This window comes from Cygnus atratus, chromosome 26, assembly GCF_013377495.2.
Source record: "Cygnus atratus isolate AKBS03 ecotype Queensland, Australia chromosome 26, CAtr_DNAZoo_HiC_assembly, whole genome shotgun sequence".
Lineage (NCBI taxonomy): Eukaryota > Metazoa > Chordata > Aves > Anseriformes > Anatidae > Cygnus > Cygnus atratus.
This window is the reverse complement of record NC_066387.1, coordinates 3,513,539-3,536,334: the sequence shown is the minus strand read 5'-3', so window position 1 is coordinate 3,536,334 and position 22,796 is coordinate 3,513,539. Positions and strand designations below refer to the sequence as shown.

At 42.5% G+C, this 22,796-nt stretch overlaps 1 protein-coding gene across 1 annotated transcript in view; it reads left to right on the top strand.

The window, feature by feature from the left end:
• LOC118258995 (fibrillin-2) overlaps window positions 1-22,796 on the top strand; it is a 111,196-nt gene that overhangs the window by 32,231 nt on the left and 56,169 nt on the right. The window contains exons 6-7 of the mRNA XM_035568150.2: window positions 17,777-17,974; window positions 19,226-19,351. Of these exons, the coding sequence (XP_035424043.2) occupies window positions 17,777-17,974; window positions 19,226-19,351 (324 nt within the window). The remainder of the gene's footprint in view (window positions 1-17,776; window positions 17,975-19,225; window positions 19,352-22,796) is intronic.

The following is a 22,796-nucleotide window of genomic DNA, read 5'->3' as shown; positions in this document are numbered from 1 at the left end:
ATAACGTTAGTTTACTAAGGAAAGCAAAAGCTACATGTGGAAGCAAAGCAACACAAAGAATTCATTCACTACTTCCCATCAGCAGGCAGATATCCACTCACTTCCTGGGAAGCAGAGCCTCAGCATGTGTAACAGTTTCTTGGGAAGATGAGAGCCACAACCGTGTTATTTTCCCCTTTCTCCTTCTTTTCCTGAGGCTGAGCACAATGTCATATGGCATGGAATATCCCATCGGTCAGTTCAGGTCAGCTGTCTATGCTACATCCCTTCCCAATCTCTTGCCCAGCCCCAGCATACTGCACTGGATGTGAGGAGCAGGGAGCTGGGGGAAAAAAATCGATGCTGTGAAAGCACTTTTCATCAACAGCCAGAACATGAATGTGTTATCCATACTGTTTTAGCCACAAATGGAAAGCTCAGCAGCATGCAGGCTGCTGTGAAAAGAAGTTAACTCCATCTCATCCAGACCTGACACAACTGGCTAATTTTGGTGACCACCTTGAGTTACCTTGAACCAGATTTGTACAACTGTCAGCATTCACTGATTCTGCTCAGGATTGCAACTACTCACTGCAGCTCTTGCAGAATAGTTAGGGACCTCACACAGTTAGGGGATCACAAGCAAAACAGTCCTTTAAGGATTGGCCAGATTGCAGAAGAACTCTGTTGGACATAGATTGACTGCAGTTCACCAGGCGAGCACTCAGCTTCTGTATCAGTAATATGGAAAGATGTCTTCTGCATCTTTCACTGTATAGAATCAAACTCCTGCAGCAATTCCCTGAATTTTACATGTCTTGTCTGCAGCAGGAGACCTTTTCATTGGGCTGAAGGAGATCAACACCATGTACCCTCAAAAATGAAAATTAATGATGAATGCTAACAGTGCTTACAGCTGTTGATTTGCAAATTAACGTGGACCTGAAATCTGAAAGGTCAATATTCCAACCTGTGCAAAATTATTTTTAAGATTTAGTACTATATTTATTTGAAAATATTGAAAAGTGTGACTAGAGCCAAAGGTTTTCCATGAATTTCCTACTTTATTTTAGTAAAAATGTTTCAAAGGGAAACATAAGCCAGTTCTATTTTGTTGTAAACCTCCCTCAGTTCATTGCCGGCTGCTCATCCAGTATGAATCAAAACATCTTCACTAAGAGCCTGAGAATATGCTCTTAGTGACATGTGGCTTTGCTGTATTTCATCCATCCAGCCAGCATGTGCTGAGTGACTAGATCAGGTTTACCCCAGTGTGGGTATGGCTGAGGTTTTGGCTCTGAGATATGAATTTTCTCCCTTTCCTGTTGGCTTAGGTGGACATCTCACGACACTGCTCTGATTTGATGTTGGCAAGGGCCAGAGTGGCACAGAGCAGAAATGAAACTGAAACACCATGATGATGTGCGAACTCCCAGGATTAACATCAAAGTGCCCTGGAAATATTCTGCTTTTCTAGCCTCTCACTTTCCCGAGATTGGGATAATTCTGTTTAACTCCCTGTTCAAGGATTGGATTGTTCTTGACTTTAATGTTTTGGGGTTTTTTGTTTTTTTTTCCAAGTTGGGGATTTTTGGCAACATGATTTAGAGGGTGAGATAGGAATAACAGTTGGTTTCCAGTAGCCCAGGCATCAGTCAGTCCTGGTTGAACAGGAGCCAGCAGAAATATGCAGAACTCAACATAGTTGTGCAATGTTCCCTGGGTTACAAAAGTCTCTACTGAACTTCATGCTGCAGGTGCCCCATAAAAGGCCTCTGCTGTGGTTTGAGCATCACATTTATTGGATGCCAAGAATTTAAAAAACCTCCACACACATTTACTGAAGTAACCTTTCATTGTTCCAGTCTCCTCCTTTGTACTCTGCTGCAAACTCAGATATTGGTGGACCACTGCATTTATATATTCTTTAATACCTCTCCTTGCCTTTCTCAAACAGGCATACACGCACACTCACTGCTTTATTTATGGAAAGGTATTATGCCAAAAACCTTTCTCTTTTGAAAGCTGTACCTTGCAAGCTTTTTTCCTCTAAAATTCTTGAATGTGAGCTAGAGAACTGTCCATAGAGTTGCTTGTTTTTTTTCCTAGCTCACAGGTATCTGAAGTTGATATGGACATTGTTGATAAGACATTAATGTCTTAAGACATTCTTGCATACAGCAATGGACTTAAAAATCCAACTCACTTTACTTTGTGTGCATGGTAGGAGAGGGGATAGGAGAGGGGGTGGGAAAGTCAGCCAAAAATGGGGACTGAACAGGGGCAGACTTTGGAGACAGCTTGCAATGTATAAAATTATTTAAATAAAGAGAGGATTTTTAGAAAGCCTGTAGAGATTTAGTTTGGTCCAGACTTGTACTAAGAGACAAAACAAGCTCTCCAGCTGTGTATACACAGGTCTGCCCTGCCAAGGCAAACAGAGCATTTGCTTTTCTAAGAGATGTTAAAAGTTACACTTTTCAAAGAAGCTTCTGGCTGGGAAGTCTGTGGGTCTGGTGAGGTGGTTGTGACTGACCTACTGGTAATCGGTAGTGTGACAATGAGGAACTTAACCCTACCAAGGAGAAACTGCACTCCTGCTCCATTGCTAGGCAAGTTGAGATGAAGTCCCTAGCACCAGACTTACTGGAAACATGAACACTGTTGAATTTCTGTTCAGTTTCTCCTTTTAAGGCAGCCATGGTATGTGACATATTTACAAGCATCCTTGGAAGTCTCCAGTAACAGGAGACTCAAGTAGCAGTCTTAAAAGCAACACGGATCATCCGTAACTCTCAGTTTAGCTCTGAGTCTCATTTTAAACGTTTTTTGTTTGTTTTTTGTTTTTTGTTTTTTTTTTTTTTTTCTCTGAAGAAACATTAATTCAAAGCAGAACCTAAAACCTACTGGCCTTGTAAGTAGGAAGTCCAAGTTTCAGCCCAAGACTCCTTACCGATGCTCTCCTAGCATGTCTCGTAAGGGTGCTGGAAATTACTCAGATTTCTGCCTGTGTCTCCACAGGGAGAGAACTTCCAGTAACACCACTTACTGTTTAGTAAGACATCATCTACCTTTCTCCTTTCCACTCAGAGTAGTTACAGTGATGTTTCTCTTGGGAGAACTGTTGTTAACTACTAAATGTGGCTCTCTAGCATTAGGCAACATTGGTAGTATCCTTCTTGGCTAAAGAGTGCAAAGAAAATAACAGTGATTACCCTCAGCTCTGTGCTGTGACATATCTACTGATAGGAATAACCTGGCCAGGAAGATCAGAACACAGTCAACTTGCAGAAGGGAGGAGGTGTTGTAGGATACATCCCTCAATTTCTTCCAGCCTGCTGTTGAAATGGAGCAGTTGGTTTGAATCACAAGTGGATAATGTGGAGATTTAATGTTCTGAGCATAGGATGAGGCAGTATAAGGTCTACTGCTCCATCCTGAGTCTGGCCCACTAATTATGGGTACTTGGAAAATTCATTACATCTCCACCGTATTATGTTCCTCAGTAAAGTAATAGCCATTTTGCTGCAGCATGGGTACTGTGAGGATTCACCAAAGGGTTGCAGGAGAGCTGGTAAGTTAACCACTAACAGGGATGAGAGAGGAATTGAGGCAGTACATTGGTGGTGAGATACAGCCCACTGTGTATTTACTCTTGTCCAGGTTCCCAAATTAGCCACCTCCAGGCTGGAACTGGAGTGTTAAATAAAGCATAAGATTCCTCAGACTGAAAAACGATGTTAAGAGACCAGTCTGTTAGGAAGGACAGACTCAGTTCAACTCATACTGCAGTGGATGGCTGGCTTCTGGACCAAGAGTTGGTTTGCCTCCACCACACCTTTTTTTGTAGGTGGAGATGTCACCTCAACCTAAGAAAAAACACTATTTTCAGCCTGAAATAAAAGCCAGGAAATATGTATTTTAAAGACACCCTTATTATCAAAATTCACCAGTATCCATGGTTCAAGTATAGCAGAACCGGGCCAGGTGATACCTTACATACAGGTGACACTGAACTGATGACTGCTTGGTCTTGCAACCTGCTCTTATGTTTGACGGAGTGGTCTGTCAGCTCCTCTGCTGCTCATCTGTGTCCCTACCAAGGAGCTCAGCACAGGCATAACCAAGAATCTCAAGGGGTTCCAGGAGAAATCTCTCTGGTGCCAGTCTTCCCCATGAAAATTTCTTCCCAAGGACGCCTAAAAAAAAATGGCACCATTACTTCAGGAATAGTCTTCGGTCAAATACACATTATAGCCTGAGGGCTGTATCCTCATCAGCAGTGCACACACGGACTGAAGAAGCACAGGGGGAATGTTCCTCTGCAGAGAAATATTTCTTGTAGAATGGGACAACCTCTGAAAGCAGTGACCTGGGTTCTTCTGCTCAGTCAAGGTGAAGGAACTGAAAGCTGAAGCAAAACCAGTTCAAACTGGAAAAAAACAGATCATGTTTTTAACAAGGAGGTTAGTTCCAACCGGTTATCTTCCACAGGAATGTGCTCGATACCCCTTGTACTACATTGCCTCACTTTAGACTCCTTTGGTGTACATGTGTCCAGCTGAGCACATAACCTCATGAAACCTTACAGGTGAAGAGTGATAGCAGCGCTGGGCAGGATTCATTGACCAAATGCAGAAATTGCCTTTAGGATGAGTGTATACAGAGAGGTGATCAGGTCTTCCACAAATGTCTGCACTATGGAATTCTCTGCATTTATTCACGTGAATCCCATCTCTGGAATCTTCAGATCAAGAGGGGATATTTAGTAGGATTTAGGAAAGACTCCCTGGTTGTTATACATGGGCTTATCTGACGCCGGATTTAAAATCTTTAACTCCCAGAGCAGTATAAAGATAGTTGTCTGTAAACTTCTCTCTGCTGCAAGGCACAGCACGCTGCCATTATCTCAGATTGTTATATGCAGGGCAAGGATACTAACTTGTTTAGAGGAACACACAGCTCCATTCATCCAGGTAATATCTGTGCCAAAGTGCTGGGGTTCTCAGAAAGGCTTATTAGCATTGTACAGACACAACTCTATTGATTCTAGTGCCAACATTAGCATACACTAGTATGGCTTGCACTGTTAGGGTCTGCTTTCATACAGGGGCTGGGGTATCAGTTTGGATAGGCAAGCACTGAAAATGTACCCATCTGTGTTGATGAACAGAAGGCATTCAAAACAGATTATAGACTCATTTTAGGCTTTTAATTTGATTTTATTTTGAATTTATTTTGCTATAAACCATAAAAAGAGATCTTTTAATTTTTAAACAATAATAACCTGAGTTCCTGAACACTATGCAACAGCTTCTGCTGCTGTAAACTTAACAAGCTGCGTGTTCAACAACTCAGGACTACGGTAAGAGGCTGCTTTGTAATGGAAGCAAGCTAACTACCTTCACACTTCATTCAGGAAATGCTCCACTTGAGAGGTAAATACTGTAACAGCTAGGTACTCAAAGAATCTTAGCATCATTTCCTCCTTCTACTTGACATCTTCAGGGATAAAAACTAGTGGATATATTGTATAGCCCCAGCAGCATTGGTAACATGATCTCACATTGCATCAGTGTTGGAGGAAAAAAGTATAGAAAAAAAAAGAATCTGTGAGAAGAGAGGCCAATTCTATTTAATAGTTTTCTTGAACTTTAAAGAAAAAAATGAAACATTTTGATGTCATGTCTCTGATTTCACCCTCTTTCAAGTAGGAAAAAAAATGTTGCAAAAAAGTGACAACATTGGTCTCAGATGAAGGTGTGGAAGATTGTTCTGTGTAAGAAGGATGAGGTTTAATTTGCCTTTTTTTTTTCCCCCATACAAATGCTGAAGCCATCACTGTTGATGACAGTTGCTATCTTAAATGAAAACATGTCTTCTTTTATTCTGAAAAAAAGAGATTTTTTGATAACGTTCTTGATCTTTGTGGTGAACTCCCTGATACTTTGCAGCATCTCTAAACTTAGAGTTGTGGTTGCAGAAGGGTACTAAAACCTGAAGACCATGAAAACTCCAAAGACACTTGGAGTTCTGCAAACAATAGGGAAGAGGAAAAGACAGTAATTTGTTCGTGTAGCTGTCTGTAGTTCCAATTTTTTATATGTTAGCACATGCATAACATGAGGATCTCCTTTGATGTGCACTCAGACAGTATTTCTGAGTCTCCATGATGTGTCTATGTCTGTGTCTGTAGATTCTTCAAAGTTTCAAAATGATTTTGATGTGTTTGTTGTTGTTGTTGTTTGCTTTTGTTTTTGTTTTGGCCTTGTAAACCCTGGGTTCATCATAACTGCTATCATTCCAGTCCTGGAAGAAATCTCCATTAGCAATGAGTAAGACTAACACAAGTCCCCAAATTAACTGATTTTTGTATGCTATATCAATTTCTTAAAGATCCTTCCTGTATAGGAAGACAGTTCCTCTCATCCTCCTAATTTCTAAGCATATTTGTGACATCTAATGTCTATCAATGTGACTTCCACTCTTGTCTATCGTCCTGAAATATTTAACCACTAGAAGAGTTGCTTAAGGAGCCTGTTTCCATAACTGCAGGTGTTTAAGAGCAGGTAACATAAATATTTGTTAGATCTAATTCTAGTAGAGTTAATCTTGTCTAAGGGAAAGAGGAATCCAAAGTGATCTATTACATTCCCTCCAGCTGCAGCTTTTTTAGTGACAGATGCTCTGTGCCATATATAAACAGCATACATGATCCAAAACACCATTTTGTAACGTACAGATGGATGTTAATGAGTCTGTCAGCATAAACAGCACTTTAATCCACTCAGATTTCCAGATGGTGGGAATATTGCAGAATATTCCATTATTCTTGCTTGTAAAGCCTCCCCAGTCCATAGAAGACTTATCATGTGGTTTAGTCTCAGCTTTTCTGCTTCCTCTTCATAATGATTTACTTCCCAAATTTTCAGTTTAATTTGGATGATTAGGAGAAAAGAATCAGCTATACAGGATGTGTCAGATCCCCCTATGTATATGCTAAAACTCTGACAGGAAGCAGCCAACAGTAAACACAGTCCCTCTATTCACTCCTTTCTAAAACTCAGCTCATAGTCCTGAACTTCCAGAATGCTGCTCTAAGTGAAATAGTTGGTAGAGCTGTACATATTTTGTACGTTCAGCTGGAAACTGCCCCAGAGACCTGGCATGCAAGAAGATACATCATGGTAACAAGGGGGGGCCACGAAAACTACAGAAATTTAATGATATCTGAGATAACTCAGAAAGGTCTTTAATCTCAGCCTTTGCATTTCAGAAGAACATATGTCACATTTATTAATTTGAGGTGCCTAACAGAATTTTTGTTTTGGGAATAAATTGAAAAAATACCTCCTCCATACTACCTATGGCTGTGCCTGAGGTCCATGCGGACTGTGAAACTGAGCCCCAATCCAGGTGCTCTTCTCAAAGAACAAGTGATGTGGGAAGATACATAGCAACAATCAACAAGCAGGATGTGGCTCCTGCTTTTTGAAAGCATTTGTATTTGTACTGCTGAGACCACGCAGCACTTTGAAGGGATGAGCAAAGCCTTGACCTCAACACTGGGGAGCTGGGGAAAGATTGACTGAGGGGAGGGAGAGGTGACCTTCCTGTCACCTTCCTTTTCTTTTTGCGTTTCTTCGCTAGGGTGGATTTTATTAGGACAGATGGAGCACTCCACTTTGGTCCCATGTTTTGAAGGGTTAGGAGACATGACAGTTTATATTGTGGAACAGCCTTAGCTTTTGTCTTAGATACCCTCTGTGCCTCTGTCTTGCTGACATCCCTTGTTGTCTCAGAAAAACACTGGGCATGGGTGGAGAAATGGTCAGTGAGCCATCCTAATATGAGACTGAACTGAAATGCTTTGCCGGGCAGTTCACAGGCATCCCCTGAACTGAAAAGCTGTTCCAGAGTTTCAGGAACTCTTATTCATTTCTTGGGTTTCATATTAATTCTCTGGGGGAAAAAAAAAAAAAAAGGAAAACACTGGCTACTGTGGCTCATTCTGTCAGGCCCATCAAAGCTGTCTGAGTGGTGTGAGTACAGTATATGGCTGAGAAATTAATCTGCCTACACCCAGCCAGTGGTTCTTCCACTCAATTCCAGATTAAATTTGAAATTACTTCAAGTAAAAAACTTATAGAGGAATGCTATTGGCAGTGGTTAAGATTTTTTTCCCAAATGAGCTTTTTAATAGAAGACTGTGTTTACAAAGAGATTTCTCATCCTAGTTTGAAATGAGGCATTTAATTGATTTTCCCAGTACTCTGGTAATGCAGATGGTAAGACGTAAAACAGAACTCGTAGCTGAGGTATGTGATAGTGTTCCTTCTTCTCAGCCTGCCTTCAAAGGTGAGGCATGAACTGCCATTTCTCTACAGTGGGATAGAATAAGTACTTTGTTAATCAAATGTAGTCCAGAGAGGAAGATTGCTCTGATATATATACTGCCATAACTTGTAGTATGCTTTTAGGCTGAAAGATCTGGCAGAAACTTCACCATGAGTGGAGTCTAACTCTATTGTCAGTTGTAGTTTGCTATTTTCTTCTTGTGGGTGGGCTTATTTGATAAGCTATTTGTAGCCCTGAGGAACCACATTTCCCTCTCTTCTCTGCAGAAAGCCAGCCATGGTCAGCTGAGAGCACTGGTGGGATGTAGACACATCCTCCATGTATAATTTTGCTGCATGCCTGTGAGCATTCTGGTATGATTGTAGATGATCACATACTACTTTTCTTCCTCTGAGACGTGGGACAGCACTCCCAAAACACTGTTGTTTTCTGCTTGGTGCTCAGTAAGGAGCTCAGTTCACTGTGCACAGGAGAACGCTGGAACAATATAGGTTGGGGTCTTCCAGTTTGTGTAGCTGGCACCTCATTGCCTGCACTGAGTTAGGCAGAAAGGTGACTGTCATATCTTCTGACCCTTCATCACTCTTGGATGCAGTCACCTGTGGCTTTATCTCTCGTTCTCAGTGTGGGAAGGGGTGTCATGTGTCCAACAGAGTATCCTGGTGTTGTTGAACATGCTGCTCAGTGCATATGGGAGCAGAACATCACTGGAGCAGAAAAAAAACAAGGTTGTGAAGTACCCGAGTTTCTCACATCCATGGGTACAAAGACAGCCTCTGAAGAGCGGATCTAAACACATGACACATTGGAACAAATGTGCCAAGGGGCCTGGGATGTATCTGGCAGCCACCAGCCACTCGAGGGGACATGACGTCAGAAGTAGTCCTTTTGGGAGGAAACTGGCAAGAAAGTAAATGCCTCGCTTCACATTTCACTGATATCTAGAGACTCTCTCTGCAAGGGTTTGTGAGCAGCCTCAGCTAGCTAGCTACGAGGAGTACAATACAACACCACGTCACAGTCACCAGCTCAGTGAAGCATGTTTGGAGATGAACACCTGAATCACTGCATTTTCACTGGACTGAGATCAACCCAAGGATGATGTGCATCAGCGCTCTGCTGACTGCAGACCTAGACCTGTGAAGGTAGAAGAGGAGGAATGCATACTCAAGAGGGGCGTTGCTTGGCCTACATTTACTGAAGGCCCTAGCGCAGTTCTACAAATAGGCATTCAGCTCACAGTGGCACAGCAGATCCAGGTCTGTCCAGGCAGACAGGGTCCACACACTATGTTTGTGGCTGGGAGTTGAAGCAGTGTGCTGTCCTGCTCCTCAAGAGCTCAGGGAACTAGAGAGAACCCAGGAGCACCTGCAGGAAAGCTAAACACTTCCTCTGTATGGGTCAGGATGTGAATACAGGGTAGACAGGCTGAACTGGATTGATGTATTATCATTACCATTTCCCCCCCTTGTACTAACCATTGACTCCTTTCCTATGAGGTCTTATACTAAAAGTTCACTGCAGAAGACAGTGCAGCCCTGCAGAGAAGGACTTGGGGGTTCTGGTGGATGAAAAGTTCAACATGAGCCGTCAGTGGGTGCCTGGAGCCCGGAAGGCCAACTGCATCCTGGGCTGCATCAACAAAGCAGTGACCAGCAGGGGAGGGAGGTGATTGTGCCCCGGTGCTCTGCCCTTGTAAGGCCCCACCTGGAGTGCTGCATCCAGGTCTGGGGCTGCCGGCACAGAGGATATGGATCTGTTAGAGTGGGTCCAGAGGAGGGCCACAAAGATGATCAAGGGGCTGGAGCACCTCTCCTATGAAGGAAGGCTGAGAGAGCTGGGGATATTCAGCCTACAGAGGAGAAGGCTCCAGGGTGACCTCATTGCGACCTTTCAGTACTAAAAGGGGACTTATGAAAAAGATGGAGAGCACCTGTTTGCTCTATCGGATAATGACAGGATGAGGGGGAATGTTTTTAAACTAAAAGTGGGGAGATTTAGATTAGAGGTTAGGAGAAAATTCATCCCTCAGTGGGTGGTGAGGCACTGGAACAGGTTGCCCAGAGAGATTGTGGATGACCCATCCCTGGAGGTATTCGAGACCGGGTTAGATGAGGCCCTGAGCAACCTGATCTAGTGGGTGGCACCCCTGCCTATGGCAGGGGAGTTGGAACTGGATGATCTTTGAGGTCCCTTCCAACCCAAGCTATTCTATGATTCTGTGATTTTATTATGCTGGAAACAGGGTGATTTACAAGTAGCAGATTTGAGTATATCTGAACAGCTTATTCTGATATGTCAGAAGATAAATGACCTACATTAGGCATTAGAAAACAGTGCCAGTGCTGTTACATCTTCAGTGCTTTATCGGGACAAAGGCTAATTGTGTGGTCCAGGCCTTTGGGTTGCCTTCCCGTATTCACTACTGAGCTTGTTACACTTTGTGACAAGTCATTGAGGATAACAGTGCATTACTAGACTGGGAGATATTTTGGGGCAATCTCTTACTCCATATACAGGATGGCTGCTGAATCCTGTTTTACTGATCTGAGCTCTGAGCACTCATTTTCTGCCGTCTTCAATCAAATTGTCCTTAACAGTCCTATTTTTTGCATGTTTTTCACAGTCTGCCCAATAAATACTCTTACCATTGACTGCAGAAAGAAAACAAAGCCTGCTGAAGTGTACTGGGATAAGAAGATGCTAAGGAGAATGCAATGTTTTCAATTATTTTAATTGAGTCTGAAAAGAAGCAAGTAACACGTGATTTGTGTCCGCCTGGTCACTCCTGAGACTTCTTCCATCTATTTCAAGATATTTTAACTGTGAATAAGCCTTTTCCAAAGATCACCTTGCCCTTTCTAGCATAAGCCATGCACTGCACTGTGTTTTGAAGCACAAAGACTTTGTTGAATGGAGCAACAGATGACTGCAGCTCAAACACGGTAATATTAATACAATCAGGCAAGATCTGTAAAACTAGCCACAATGTTTGGAAGTCATCCTCACTCATTTGTGTCCTTCTCAGTACTCGCTCCTAACGTATTGTTCACTTATTGTTATTGTTAACTTATTGCCAGAAGGAAGGTAGGCAAAGTCCATAAATACTTTGCCCCAAAATACTTCTCACCTGACAGACACAAATTTCTTCTTCTTGTACTCAGCCATGGACTCCTATGGTGAACACAATCAGCAGCTGTCCAGGAGAAATTCCTCCAAGTTCAGCTCAGTCCATCCCATCCCAGCCACCATCTCCATATGTTCTTTCCCGTGGTATCCAGGAGCCTGCCCATAGCTGTAATCTCTGCCAAAGGAGTTTGAGAGGTGCAAGGTTCCACCTGGGGCAGATGTGCTTGGAGAGAAGAGTCCAGAGCTATTAAACCCCTATGCCACCCCCAGCACCTCCATGTTTGCACTAACCGACCAGGCGTGATTCAACACCTCTCTTCTACGATGGAGAACACAGCGTGGTGGTGCCAGCCTCCTGCTCCAACACTGACACACGTTTCTACAACTGCTTCAAGTATTGGCTCCTTGTTGCTATGTGTGCTTTGTGCCTCAGATGCCACTGGAGCGAAGAACCCTTGGAGGAAGGTTATACATGAAGCTCTATCTCAGGTTTCATCAGGCAAAGATTTTGACAGGAAACTGTAAAAATAGGACAGGAAAACTTAAAAAAGTTCTTTCTTTACTATTTCCTTTGAATGTGTTTTTTCAACAGTTGGAATGTCTGGCCTTATAAACTGCCCCAGCCAGCTTTTTCTTTTTTTGCAAAACTCCAAAAAGTTAAACATCAAGAATATGACTGTGTTTGTATGAGGTAAGGAAATGACTAGGTGGAGAAAGTATTCCATGAAAACTGAGTCCTTCACAGAGACCTTCGTGCTCTCTGCACCAACCATCCACCCTCTCATCAAAGCTGTCATGGATGTACACAGCCTGAGAGGTTTAACAGATATTTAGGGTTGCACTACATGCAGAAACCTATAGTCAATGTACTAAAATCTGCATTTACTACAGCAGGAACAATTGCAGAATGTTTGGCGGACTTGTATTCACTCCCTTCAGTTTGTTTTTTGTCTGGTGTATTTTGCATGGTGGTCCTCTGGGTACTTTCTGTCCATGGTCTGTCTGTGAGTAGAGCATAAATTGCTCCATTTAGGCTTTTAATTTGTAATTTATGAGCTCACCTGGCAGGTCCCTGAGAGCACAGCTGGCCTCCTCTGTGGGCTGTTCAAGGAATACCCCTATTAGGGATAGCAGGCGTTGTATGGGAATCTTTTGGGTAGAAGTCTGCGTGGGAATCTGCCAGATTAGTGCCTTGCCTTGATTGCATCAGCTCTTGCTCACTCCCAGGGCTGTGCTGACTACCCATTTGTGTGCTTTCTGCCCCAAAAGCCCAGAAGGTTACAGACAAAAAGAATTGCAAGGCTTTGCCCCGCTGGACTGGGGACCAAGTCTTCTGCTGACGGAAATCGTGCAATGACATTAGAAAAATAGATATCAGGATTGCTAGCCACTGTCCTTGCGCCCCTTTACTGGTTCGCTGAGCTTTTAGAAAGCAATGTGGAACTCTGCCAAAGCCTGGGGTATGTTATAGTGACCTCATCACAGTGAAGCTGTATCTCTCTGGAGATTACTTACAAGCAGCATTTGTCCATACCGTTTTAAGAAAAAGCCTTCATTAAAAGCATTGTTTATTATGAGATGGAATTTGATTTTTAGCAAAGAAAATCTCTTCTTCCTTGCTGCTCTATTTATTTATTTTGCAAAGAAGGAATTCACATGGCCCATGGCCTGTCTCACAAGGGGATTCCAGCTAAATAGTGCTAAAGAAAGGACAGTCTAGAAGACGGAGTGAGAGTGCAGAGGAGAGCTCTTCCATCGCTTTATGTTCCTTTTAGTGTGGAATCTGCAGAACTGCTTACATGACGGGGTCAGGCATATTTGTGTTTCTGGGATTATGGTTTTAAATAGCGATGAAAGTAGTGTAATTGTTACTGCTTTTGAATCTTTACCCAGGGATGTGAATTCCCATTCCAAGCATTTATTTACATGGTGACACCCTGCTGGGTAGATGGATGTGATAGAAGTGGGGAAGGCTATCCTTTTTCTTGTGAAAATTTTCAAGCAAAATACTTTTCTGTAGAAGTTCTGTGTCAAAAACTACCTTTTAGTTTGTTTGTTAGTTTGTTTTCCCAGAGGGACAGTAAGGACAAGTTAAAAGAGAGTAAAAAGTTCGTTTAAAATGTCTTTTTTTTGTTTGTGTGTTTCCACAGCAAAGAAATAATTTAAACTGGTTATGAAGTTGTAAATATTCCAGGTTCAGAAACTGTGTCAATTCAGCTGTTATAAAAAGCTATCTGAAGTTGCATGGAAGTTATAATGAATATATGAAAAATGCCCTTATTAATAGAAGTGTTGAGTGTGAGAGCTCCTTCAAAGAAATTAGACTGAGTTGCTGAAATTAACATTTCCCTACAAAATAGTGGCATTCAGTTATGCTGTATATCCCAGGGAAACATTCTGTACAAAAGATTTCCATTTTCTTCATTTAACACTGGGGAAACCTAGCAATAAAGAAGGTGCCTTGCAACTGTTCTACATAAATGTTTGATAGTCTCAGAGTGGTAATTTTAAATAGTCTGGATGGATTATTCTTTTTAATGAGATCAAGCTGCATTTCTGGCAAGAATTACAGTTGGCAGAATCGTGTGACATTCTTATTACCTCTTGTAGTAGGTGAGATGTATTCTGGCAAGGTGAACTTGGGTGAAATAGTGTAGGCAAAGCCAGGACAACATCCCTGATCAATGTAGCACCCTAGGTGCTGGAAGCAGGGGTAGCTATGAGGCTCTGTGCTCTGGCTTGGCTGAATCAGGAATGCTTGAATCCATTCACTCCACTCTCATGTTGGACTGTCACAGACTTTCCAGCAGAAGTCCATGCAGCATGTTGGTGAAGACAGATGTCTGCAGCAACTGTAAAGTATTCCTCCACTTATGTCCTGGACACACTAGTTAGGATAGTGAAAAATGTTTAAAGGGATATTTGCAGGAAGCTGTTTGCAAGCGGAATCATGTGGCTCAGTGTAAGAGGGTGTGCAGTGGCTTGGATCCCACTCCCTAAGGGTTTGGGGAGTGACCATTCATTAGCCAAAGGGGTTCCTAGCGATTTCCATGACAACCAGCCAAACATGGAAATTGGGAATGAGGTCTGTTCTTGTTACACTTCCTCTTCTGAGCACATCTGGGGCCTGTATTGGCTGTAGGATTAGGCAGACAAGACTCATTGTAGCCCTGAACTGACTGCGGCATCTGCAGAAGTGTGTAGTTTAGGTTAGCTCGTGTTTTAAAACCTTACTGTCCCAGTGGGGTAGGGGGAGGTGAGGGTTTGAAAAGAAAGAGCATAGCAAGGAATCAGATTTCTTGTGGTTAACACAAACACCTTGATGCTGCAACTCTGATTCCGTCGTGTGGTTTGAAGTTTGAGCACAATTTGCTGGCTGCCTGGGACAAGTATATGACCAGTAACCTAATCTAACTCCACTGTGATAAGAAGCCTACAGACCAAGGGCACTGAGTATGGTCTACTTTGAAGCTAACAGAGCAAGCAAGAAAGAAAAATGAGATGTGTAATGTTGCAGTTGATAGATATTGGGAGGATAACTGATGTCTGTCCTATAATGAGTATTTACTGTTTGCAAAACTATTTTTGGAGAGGATAAGTGAGGCAGCAAACTGGCCTGTTGTTTTTTAAATCTACAGCTGATTGGTGAAGGACTAGATAGCATAGACTGAAGTTTTTCTTCCTAAAATAAGGCCTGATGTATTTATTGCAGTCTCTTTAATGAGATCTACCTGCAGGTGGAAAGATGGAAATCACCCATATTCTACTACTGGACACTGTAATTGTAAGGCTGAGTGAGTATGAAAGAGGAAACAGGAATAAATCCCAGCTTTCAATGAGGAACGCGCTTCTTCTCTGCTTTTATAAGAAATCCAGCAGAAAAGACCCAGCTTCTAAAGGACAACTACCTGCAACAAAGTTCCTGGAAGATGGGATCCTCTATGTAGACTGTAACAAGTCTTTAGGCATCTCCTAAGTACACATATTTCCTTTTTAAAAAAAAAAAGAAGAAGAAGAAGAAGATTGTTGCCTCATTAAATATTTAATAATTTGACCCATTAAAATTAGCAACAGATGGGAATTGGAATGCAGGCAGACTTTCTGGACTCCAGACTGCAATTTCCTTAGCTTCATTCCATCCAAGAAAGTAATTTACATATGGAAATCTATTTTTGTCAATTATTTGTTTAAAATTGAGTGCTGTCCTTACAGTTGCACTTTCATTATCAGTCTCAAGGAAGTGTTGCTGCAGTGCATCCAGCCGTGCTTCAGCAGGATGATGTGGGAGGTGCAAGTTCACCTCTGCCTTCTGTAGAGTGCTGTTATGTCTCAATTTTCTGTTATACGTGTATGTGATCTGACTTTCTAAGTCAAATAGAGCCCTTTGTAGATACATACCACAATGACATCAGACATTTAAATTTAAAGTTTTAAAATTGTTCACCTGTATGGTTATTGAGAGATCTCCTTGGTCTCAATGTTAAAAATTTGAGCAAGAGGCTTTCAGTTTTATAAGAAAAAGACAGTGGGTGAGAGAACAACTCAAAATATGTTGATTTGTTTTCTAGGAATAAACTAGAACAAACTAAAGCATTAAACTTGGCGTGGCAGGAGAAGTTAATGAGAACCATGTGCTTTGGTATCTCATTAAAATTTTGGTCAAAAACCAAACTATGACTATTTGGTAACTTACCATTGCAAACACAATACACGTCTGTTCTGATTTCCAAACAAATGCATTTTTATGAGCTACTGTCAGCTTTATACCTACGTAACTTTAAAATCATTGCCCTTTTTTTCTCAAATCCATCCTGTTGCTTACTTCTCAGTGACATCCACAGACCAACCTTCTTTTGAGACTTTCATCAGTATTAAATTTTAAGTATGACTGTGTTTTCAGCTGCTCAAAAATACAAATAAGAGGGAACATTAAGCTGGAATTAAGGAATTGTGGGTTCTTCCCAAGAGTTAGAAGAGGATTTGTTGTGTGCTTTGCTGTGTAGCTAATGCTTACCCTGATTCCAGGTGGAACAATCGTAATACAGATGTAGCTCACCCAGACTTGACTCAGCATAGACAACAGGGGTGAGGAAGGTATATAAGCACAGGCATTCTCAGCCTAAAGCCTATAGTAATTTCCAGCATTTCCAGATGATCTTTTATAGCCCAGGATAAAAGCACTCCGTCATGGTTTCATGCAAATGCAGGTCTGACAATGTGGCTGTACCAGTGGGAGAAAGTTTCCTGTCTCAAAGCATCTATTCAATGGTTTTCCTTGTTTTTTGCTTTTTGCACATCTGTGTCAGTATTTAAGAAGGCGGCAACCAATTGCAAAGATCATGTGTGGAAAGGCTTGTATCTGACAGCTTGCAGGCCAAGAAACAGAGCATAGACAATGAGCTTTCCTTTGTTGTGTGTCTTGTTTTACTAACACATTTCTGGAAATAGAATTATTAGTCAGTAGATGTGTGTGCCACTACTGCTCATGGCTCATGATTTAGCTATCACCACTTTCCACACAACTTTTTGTTACTTCACATGACAAATTCAAATGTTTCACTGCAAAAACATCTCTGAGCTGATCTGAACACTGATGCTTGATGATAATTTATATTTCAACACAGTGTAGGGACACAACAAAGAAACCAACATCTTGAAATAAGCTCTTTTTTATAAATTTTGTTGACCTGGAGGTATGAGGCTTGCATTTGCTGAGTATGGCAATGTGGCATTGGAGTTCCCTGTTATGGGGATGAAAGGAGGTCCTCAGGGACCAAAATGTTGTACTTTGCCCATATGTTCATGTTATGTGGATTGTCAGGCCCTAAGACTGTTCATGAGATGCTTTTACCATGCCATCGCCATATACATCTTTTCCCTTAAGTTCAATTGCTTCATTGATGACAACCATCCACAGAACAGGTGAACGTGCAGCCCTGAAATCTCCCCTTTGCCTGACTTTGTGTTTTGAGTTCGTTCTGGGGCCAGTGCTTAAAGACCACTGACTCAGAGCATGAAATAGCTCTAGTTCATGGTATGAACCTGGGGTGGACAAGGAAGAGCTGTCTTGGAGAACCTCTAGACAATCACATGAAACATGCATCTGAAAGGCGGCTACTAATTCCAGTGCTAGTCTCCAGCTTAGTTTTAAATTTTTCATCTTCCCATGATTGCATAATTTTTTTCCAGAACTTGTTGACTCTGTACTTAAATGGCTGTGCTGGTGGGATGGGGAATAGACACAGTGTTTGACAAAGGACCTTGTGCTTGTTTCTTAATCTAACCTGTGGTTATTTTTATTCTCCCGCAGACTATCGTACTGGTCCCTGCTTTAGCCAAGTAAATAACCAGATGTGCCAGGGCCAGCTCAGTGGGATCGTCTGTACCAAGACCATGTGTTGTGCCACCATTGGACGGGCCTGGGGTCACCCATGTGAGATGTGCCCTGCCCAACCTCATCCCTGCCGCCGAGGTTTCATTCCCAACATTCGCACTGGAGCCTGCCAAGGTAAATGCCATGAACATATAAGATGATGTTCCCTTATCCATTCTGATGCGTACTGAAAGCACAAGTGATGGATAGCGGACAGGAGTCCCAATATAGAGAAAGCTGTCTGTGTAAACTTTGCTAAATCCACAGTTATGTCAGAAGATTCACCATAGACCTTAGGTCTCCCATGTGACATACACTTCAGTAATATTCGTCACAAGTGACAAAAAGTGGTCTGTGGACAGAACCAAGGTAAGGGCATTGAAGAATGACATTTTTTTACTCATTTCTGGAGGCCAAAGTTTGGTCTCTTTAATTAAGGCTGTGGTGCAGGGGAGAGCAGTGTTTGTGCCACAGGCAACATGTTCCAGCTTTACCAGCAGTGCCCTGGGTCCCTTGCTTCTCCCTTGGTTTGTCTGTCTTGTAGTTGAGAGCAGGTAGAAATATTTTCAGCTGGAAACATTCCATGAGGTCAGACTGTTTCAGGCGAGTGTACTGCCTTTAGTTAAGTTTCCAGTGGAAGCGTTTGAAATTATTTGAATAAAAGTGGGTGCTTCAAGTTTAGCTTTATTATTTGATTCTGTTTCCTCTGACATAATACCTACTCTCCGTGGTCATTTTACTTCCACAAGACTTGTAAAATTTGTAATACTTAATGTAATTAATATCTACATATATATTTGTTTTTCTAACATGTTACAATGTTTGTGTTAAGATGATTTCCATTCTGAGGTAGTTTCAATGTATGGATTTCCCCAGTCACATTCAGTTTCCCGTCACAGATGAGGAAATCATGGCTGCAGGATGAGCTTGCTGGGTCTGGGCTGATGAGACAAGCTTACAGTTTGTGTGTTCCCCTTTCTGCCCTGCATCAGATGTTGCTCTCTGAAGGCTGCAGGGCAAATCATCTCTCATCTCCAGCTCAGCCACTGACTGAACCAGGAGGAGGTAGCCACAATGATTGTGGCCTTTTCCTCCATGTGAAACTGGCTGCTGAGGCTGGAGATGTTTGCCGTGAAAAACAATACAATAGTATTCTCTCCCTTCTTGTTTGTGTAGATAAGCCAACAATAATTTTATGTCCATTTTCTGTCCTTCACCTTATCTCTAATGTAATCCAATGGGTAATTGCATTAAAAATGTAAATCCACCTACTTGGAGCAAAGCTTCCTGTTTCTCATAGCACTACCTGTTCTTCACCTTGCTGGGCTGAACCTTCATCCGTTGCAGTGGCTGTACTTTCTAATGTCTTTGCTTTTTTCCTTGTAGATGTGGATGAATGTCAAGCCATTCCTGGCCTCTGTCAGGGAGGTAACTGCATCAACACAGTAGGTTCTTATGAGTGCAAATGCCCTGCAGGACACAAGCAGAGTGAGACCAGCCACAGATGTGAAGGTAAGACTGCCGACATCCATCTGCACAGCTTCACCAAACTGCACAGCACTGGGTTCCCAGATCCACTCCGAGAACACAAGGGCATTTAAAAACCTGAGAATCACCATTCTATGATTCTGTGAATCTCTCTGCATTAAGGGCATCTCCAAGGCTGGTAAAGTAGAGAGATGAGAGAGCCCCCATGCCAACCCTCATTTCCAAGTAGGAGAGGGCACTGCAAGCACCAAGGCATGTTAGAGAAAGCACTGCAGTATGAATTTCTGATCTGCTTATCTGTTTCCTAGAGTACAAGGCAAGAAAATGAGGAATGGACCTTGCCTGATCTTCTCTTAAACTCAGAGTGTTTTGTTTTGTTTTGTTCTGTTTTCTATGGGTGTTGTCTGAAAGATATTTTAATGCCAACACAAGACTAATTGAACAGGAGGGATCTCTGGAGGCCTCTAGTTCAACCTCCTACTTAGACCACAGCTAGGTTCAAAGCTAGGTAAATCCATAGTAAAATGTGGAGCGCAGACTAGGACTGTGTACAGTCAATATGTTATTCACCATGCCACCAATCTGAGCACTCTTTATGCTGTTTTGATAGCTTGACTCCAGTTCCCTAAGGTCCAGTCTCAGCAGCTCCGCTACCGCCATTCAGAATGTCCCTGAGAGGTGTGCAGACCCCTACAGGAAGGACACACCGCCCCCAGGCATTTTGCAGCTGTTATTCTGCCTTGCCAGGCAGGCTGCACTACTCAGAAGTGGAGGAATAAACATTTTGTTGTGTTTTCCAAACATCTGACAAATGAAAATGGGTGCAAGCTGGAACGTAGGAGGTTCCCCTTAAATATGACGCTTAAATATGAGATGAAACTTTTTCACAGTGAGGGTGACGGAGCACTGAAACAGGCTGCCCAGGGGGGTTGTCAAGTCTTCTTCTCTGGAGATATTCAAAACCCACCATGGACATGTTCCTGTGTGACCTGTCCTAGGTGTTCCTGCTGCGGCAAGGGGATTGGACTAGACGATCTTTCAAGGTCCCTTCCGATCCCTAACATTCTGTCATTCTGTGAAAAGGAAAACAGCTGTTCCTGCATCAGTTATTAAAGCTCTTTCCCACATCCCTTAATGAAACTCTGCTGGCCTATGTATGCCATTTTCAGGTTTAAATATGTTCATTGTGCTCGTGTGACTGTGTCCCACCTAGATGGGCTTCGGGAATTCCACTTGCCTTTCATTCTTCTCCAAGACTCTGTTGTAATGAAGAGAAGGGATGATGAATGCACTGGAATCCAGATGTTTAACCTGGAATTTTGTTTCCAGGTGGCGAAGTTACTGACAGAACTGTAGGCAACTATTAGAAGCAGTCAGTATGACAAAAACCCACCTCCATGGCACTGTGCATTTGCAGCATACATTATCCTATGGGGCTTCTCCTAATCCTAGTGTCTTCTCAGGGATAATAAAAACATCTCACTGCTTCCCAGTGACTGTTCCCATATGCCCACTCTCCTTCAAACCACTGGACATTTTCTCGGCTGGTATAATTCTAGTAGTGCCTCTGTCAATGCATGCTGTGTGACCTGGGTATAGCCCTTCAGAAAAACTTTTCCAAAGTAAGACACCAGCTCAGGGGCTAATCCTTTGGTGGGGGTTGAAAACTCCTTTTTTTTTGTTGAGAAAACATCTGTTTCAGTGCATCTTCACTGGCAGGATGCCATAAGACTTTACAAAGTTTGAACAGAAGGGTTCCTTGCAGTGCTCCAGCACCCAAGGACTTGGAAACAGAAGAATCCAAAACAGCCATTTAACACAAATCTCAGGCAACAAACCAGTTCCCCATATCAAATTTATGTCCCATGCAGTTTGGCTAGCCAATGGGCAAAGGTTGGGCTGTACTAGAACCACACACCCAACCTCAGGGTGCAAAAGATTGTTCTTGCATTTGTCTGCCTCACCCATGCTGGCTGGGGACCAGACAAAGCACATATGATATCAGTTTAGCTGGAATCTTCTATACACCAAGATTAAAAACAATCCATTGTCTGAATCTGTCGTCCAGATGCAAGGGGCCTCTGCATGGGTCCTCACTTCCCAGAAAGCCTGCAAAAGCAGCTCAATGCGGCCATAAACAGCTTCCTTTCACTCTCCTTCCTGGATGGCCATAAAAAGAGATGTCTCCAGCATCTACGGTATCTGCTCCTTAGCTTATCTCACCTCAGTTGCTAAAAAGACCACCAAAGGAGGGTGCTTGCCTTTAGTATAACTTACTGACCTAGGGGTCTTTCTGTGAGAGCGACATAAACATGAGGGATGCTCTAAGCTGAAAGAGTTGTGATTGTTTTTGAGGGCTAATTTCCCAGGCATGAATCACCAACATGTCACCACCATGAAGTCAGAAGGAAAAGAGGATACTGTCATCTGGGCTATCACTGCTCCCCTCTGGGACATGTACTCCATATATTCCAGGGGAATAAAGAACCAGCATCTTGTCAGGTGTTCATCTGATGCTAACACTTTATGAAGTGTTATTCAGAACATAAAGGAACAGCACAAAGCTACGGCAGGGGAGGTTCACACTAGATATAAGGAAAAAGTTATTTACTGCGAGGGTGGTCAAACACTAGAAGTGGCTTCCCAGAGAGGGAGCTGATGCCCCATGCCTGCCAGTGTTCAAGAGGCATTTGGACAATGCCCTCAATAATATGCTTTAACTTTTGGTTAGTCCTGAAGTGATCAGGCAATTGGACTAGATATATCTCTGAAGGTCCTTTGCAACTGAGGAGCTAAGCCTTGTCTCAGAGAGTTTGCTGCATGCTTTGATATGTCAGGAGTGAACTGCTTGGTACAGCAGATAAGCACCTAATTCCTAACCTCCTGAAATGTCTGTACTGCTAAAGTCACTGTAACAGTCCAAACTACACTGGGCCAGGGATTTTTAATCAAAATAATGACCACAACCATAAGAGGATATATTCTTTATCCAGGTGTGCTCCAAACCTAAAATCTCAAAGCTGTAGGAGTTCCCTTTTTGAGTCTGTTTGCACTTATTTTGCAGCTGGTGAAAACAGTGAATTCTCAGCTTGCACTGAGACCATCTCTCTTGGGAAGAGGAAATGGTTTCCTCTTGTTTTCAGATGCCTCATTCAAGTCCAGCAACCAGGAAATATTAAAGCTAAATGAAATGTCTGTATTAAATTCTTCCCTAGTTCCCAGGAGCTTGTATTTTCTGCTTATAGGATTCTTCCCGGGGAGTGAAGTCAGCAGATGGGATTGTGTTTGAGCCAAAGGTCAGAGCCTGTGTCACTGTGTTTGCTGATAAATGATGTCTCCTTCATTAATGCAGCAGCATGTACCACTAATCTTCTTTGGGCTGTTTATCAGTGGGAATAAGCAGGAGTAGAAATAATATCATTAGCTTTCCATGGTGATACTTGCCTCTTAACAGAAATGGCACATGAAA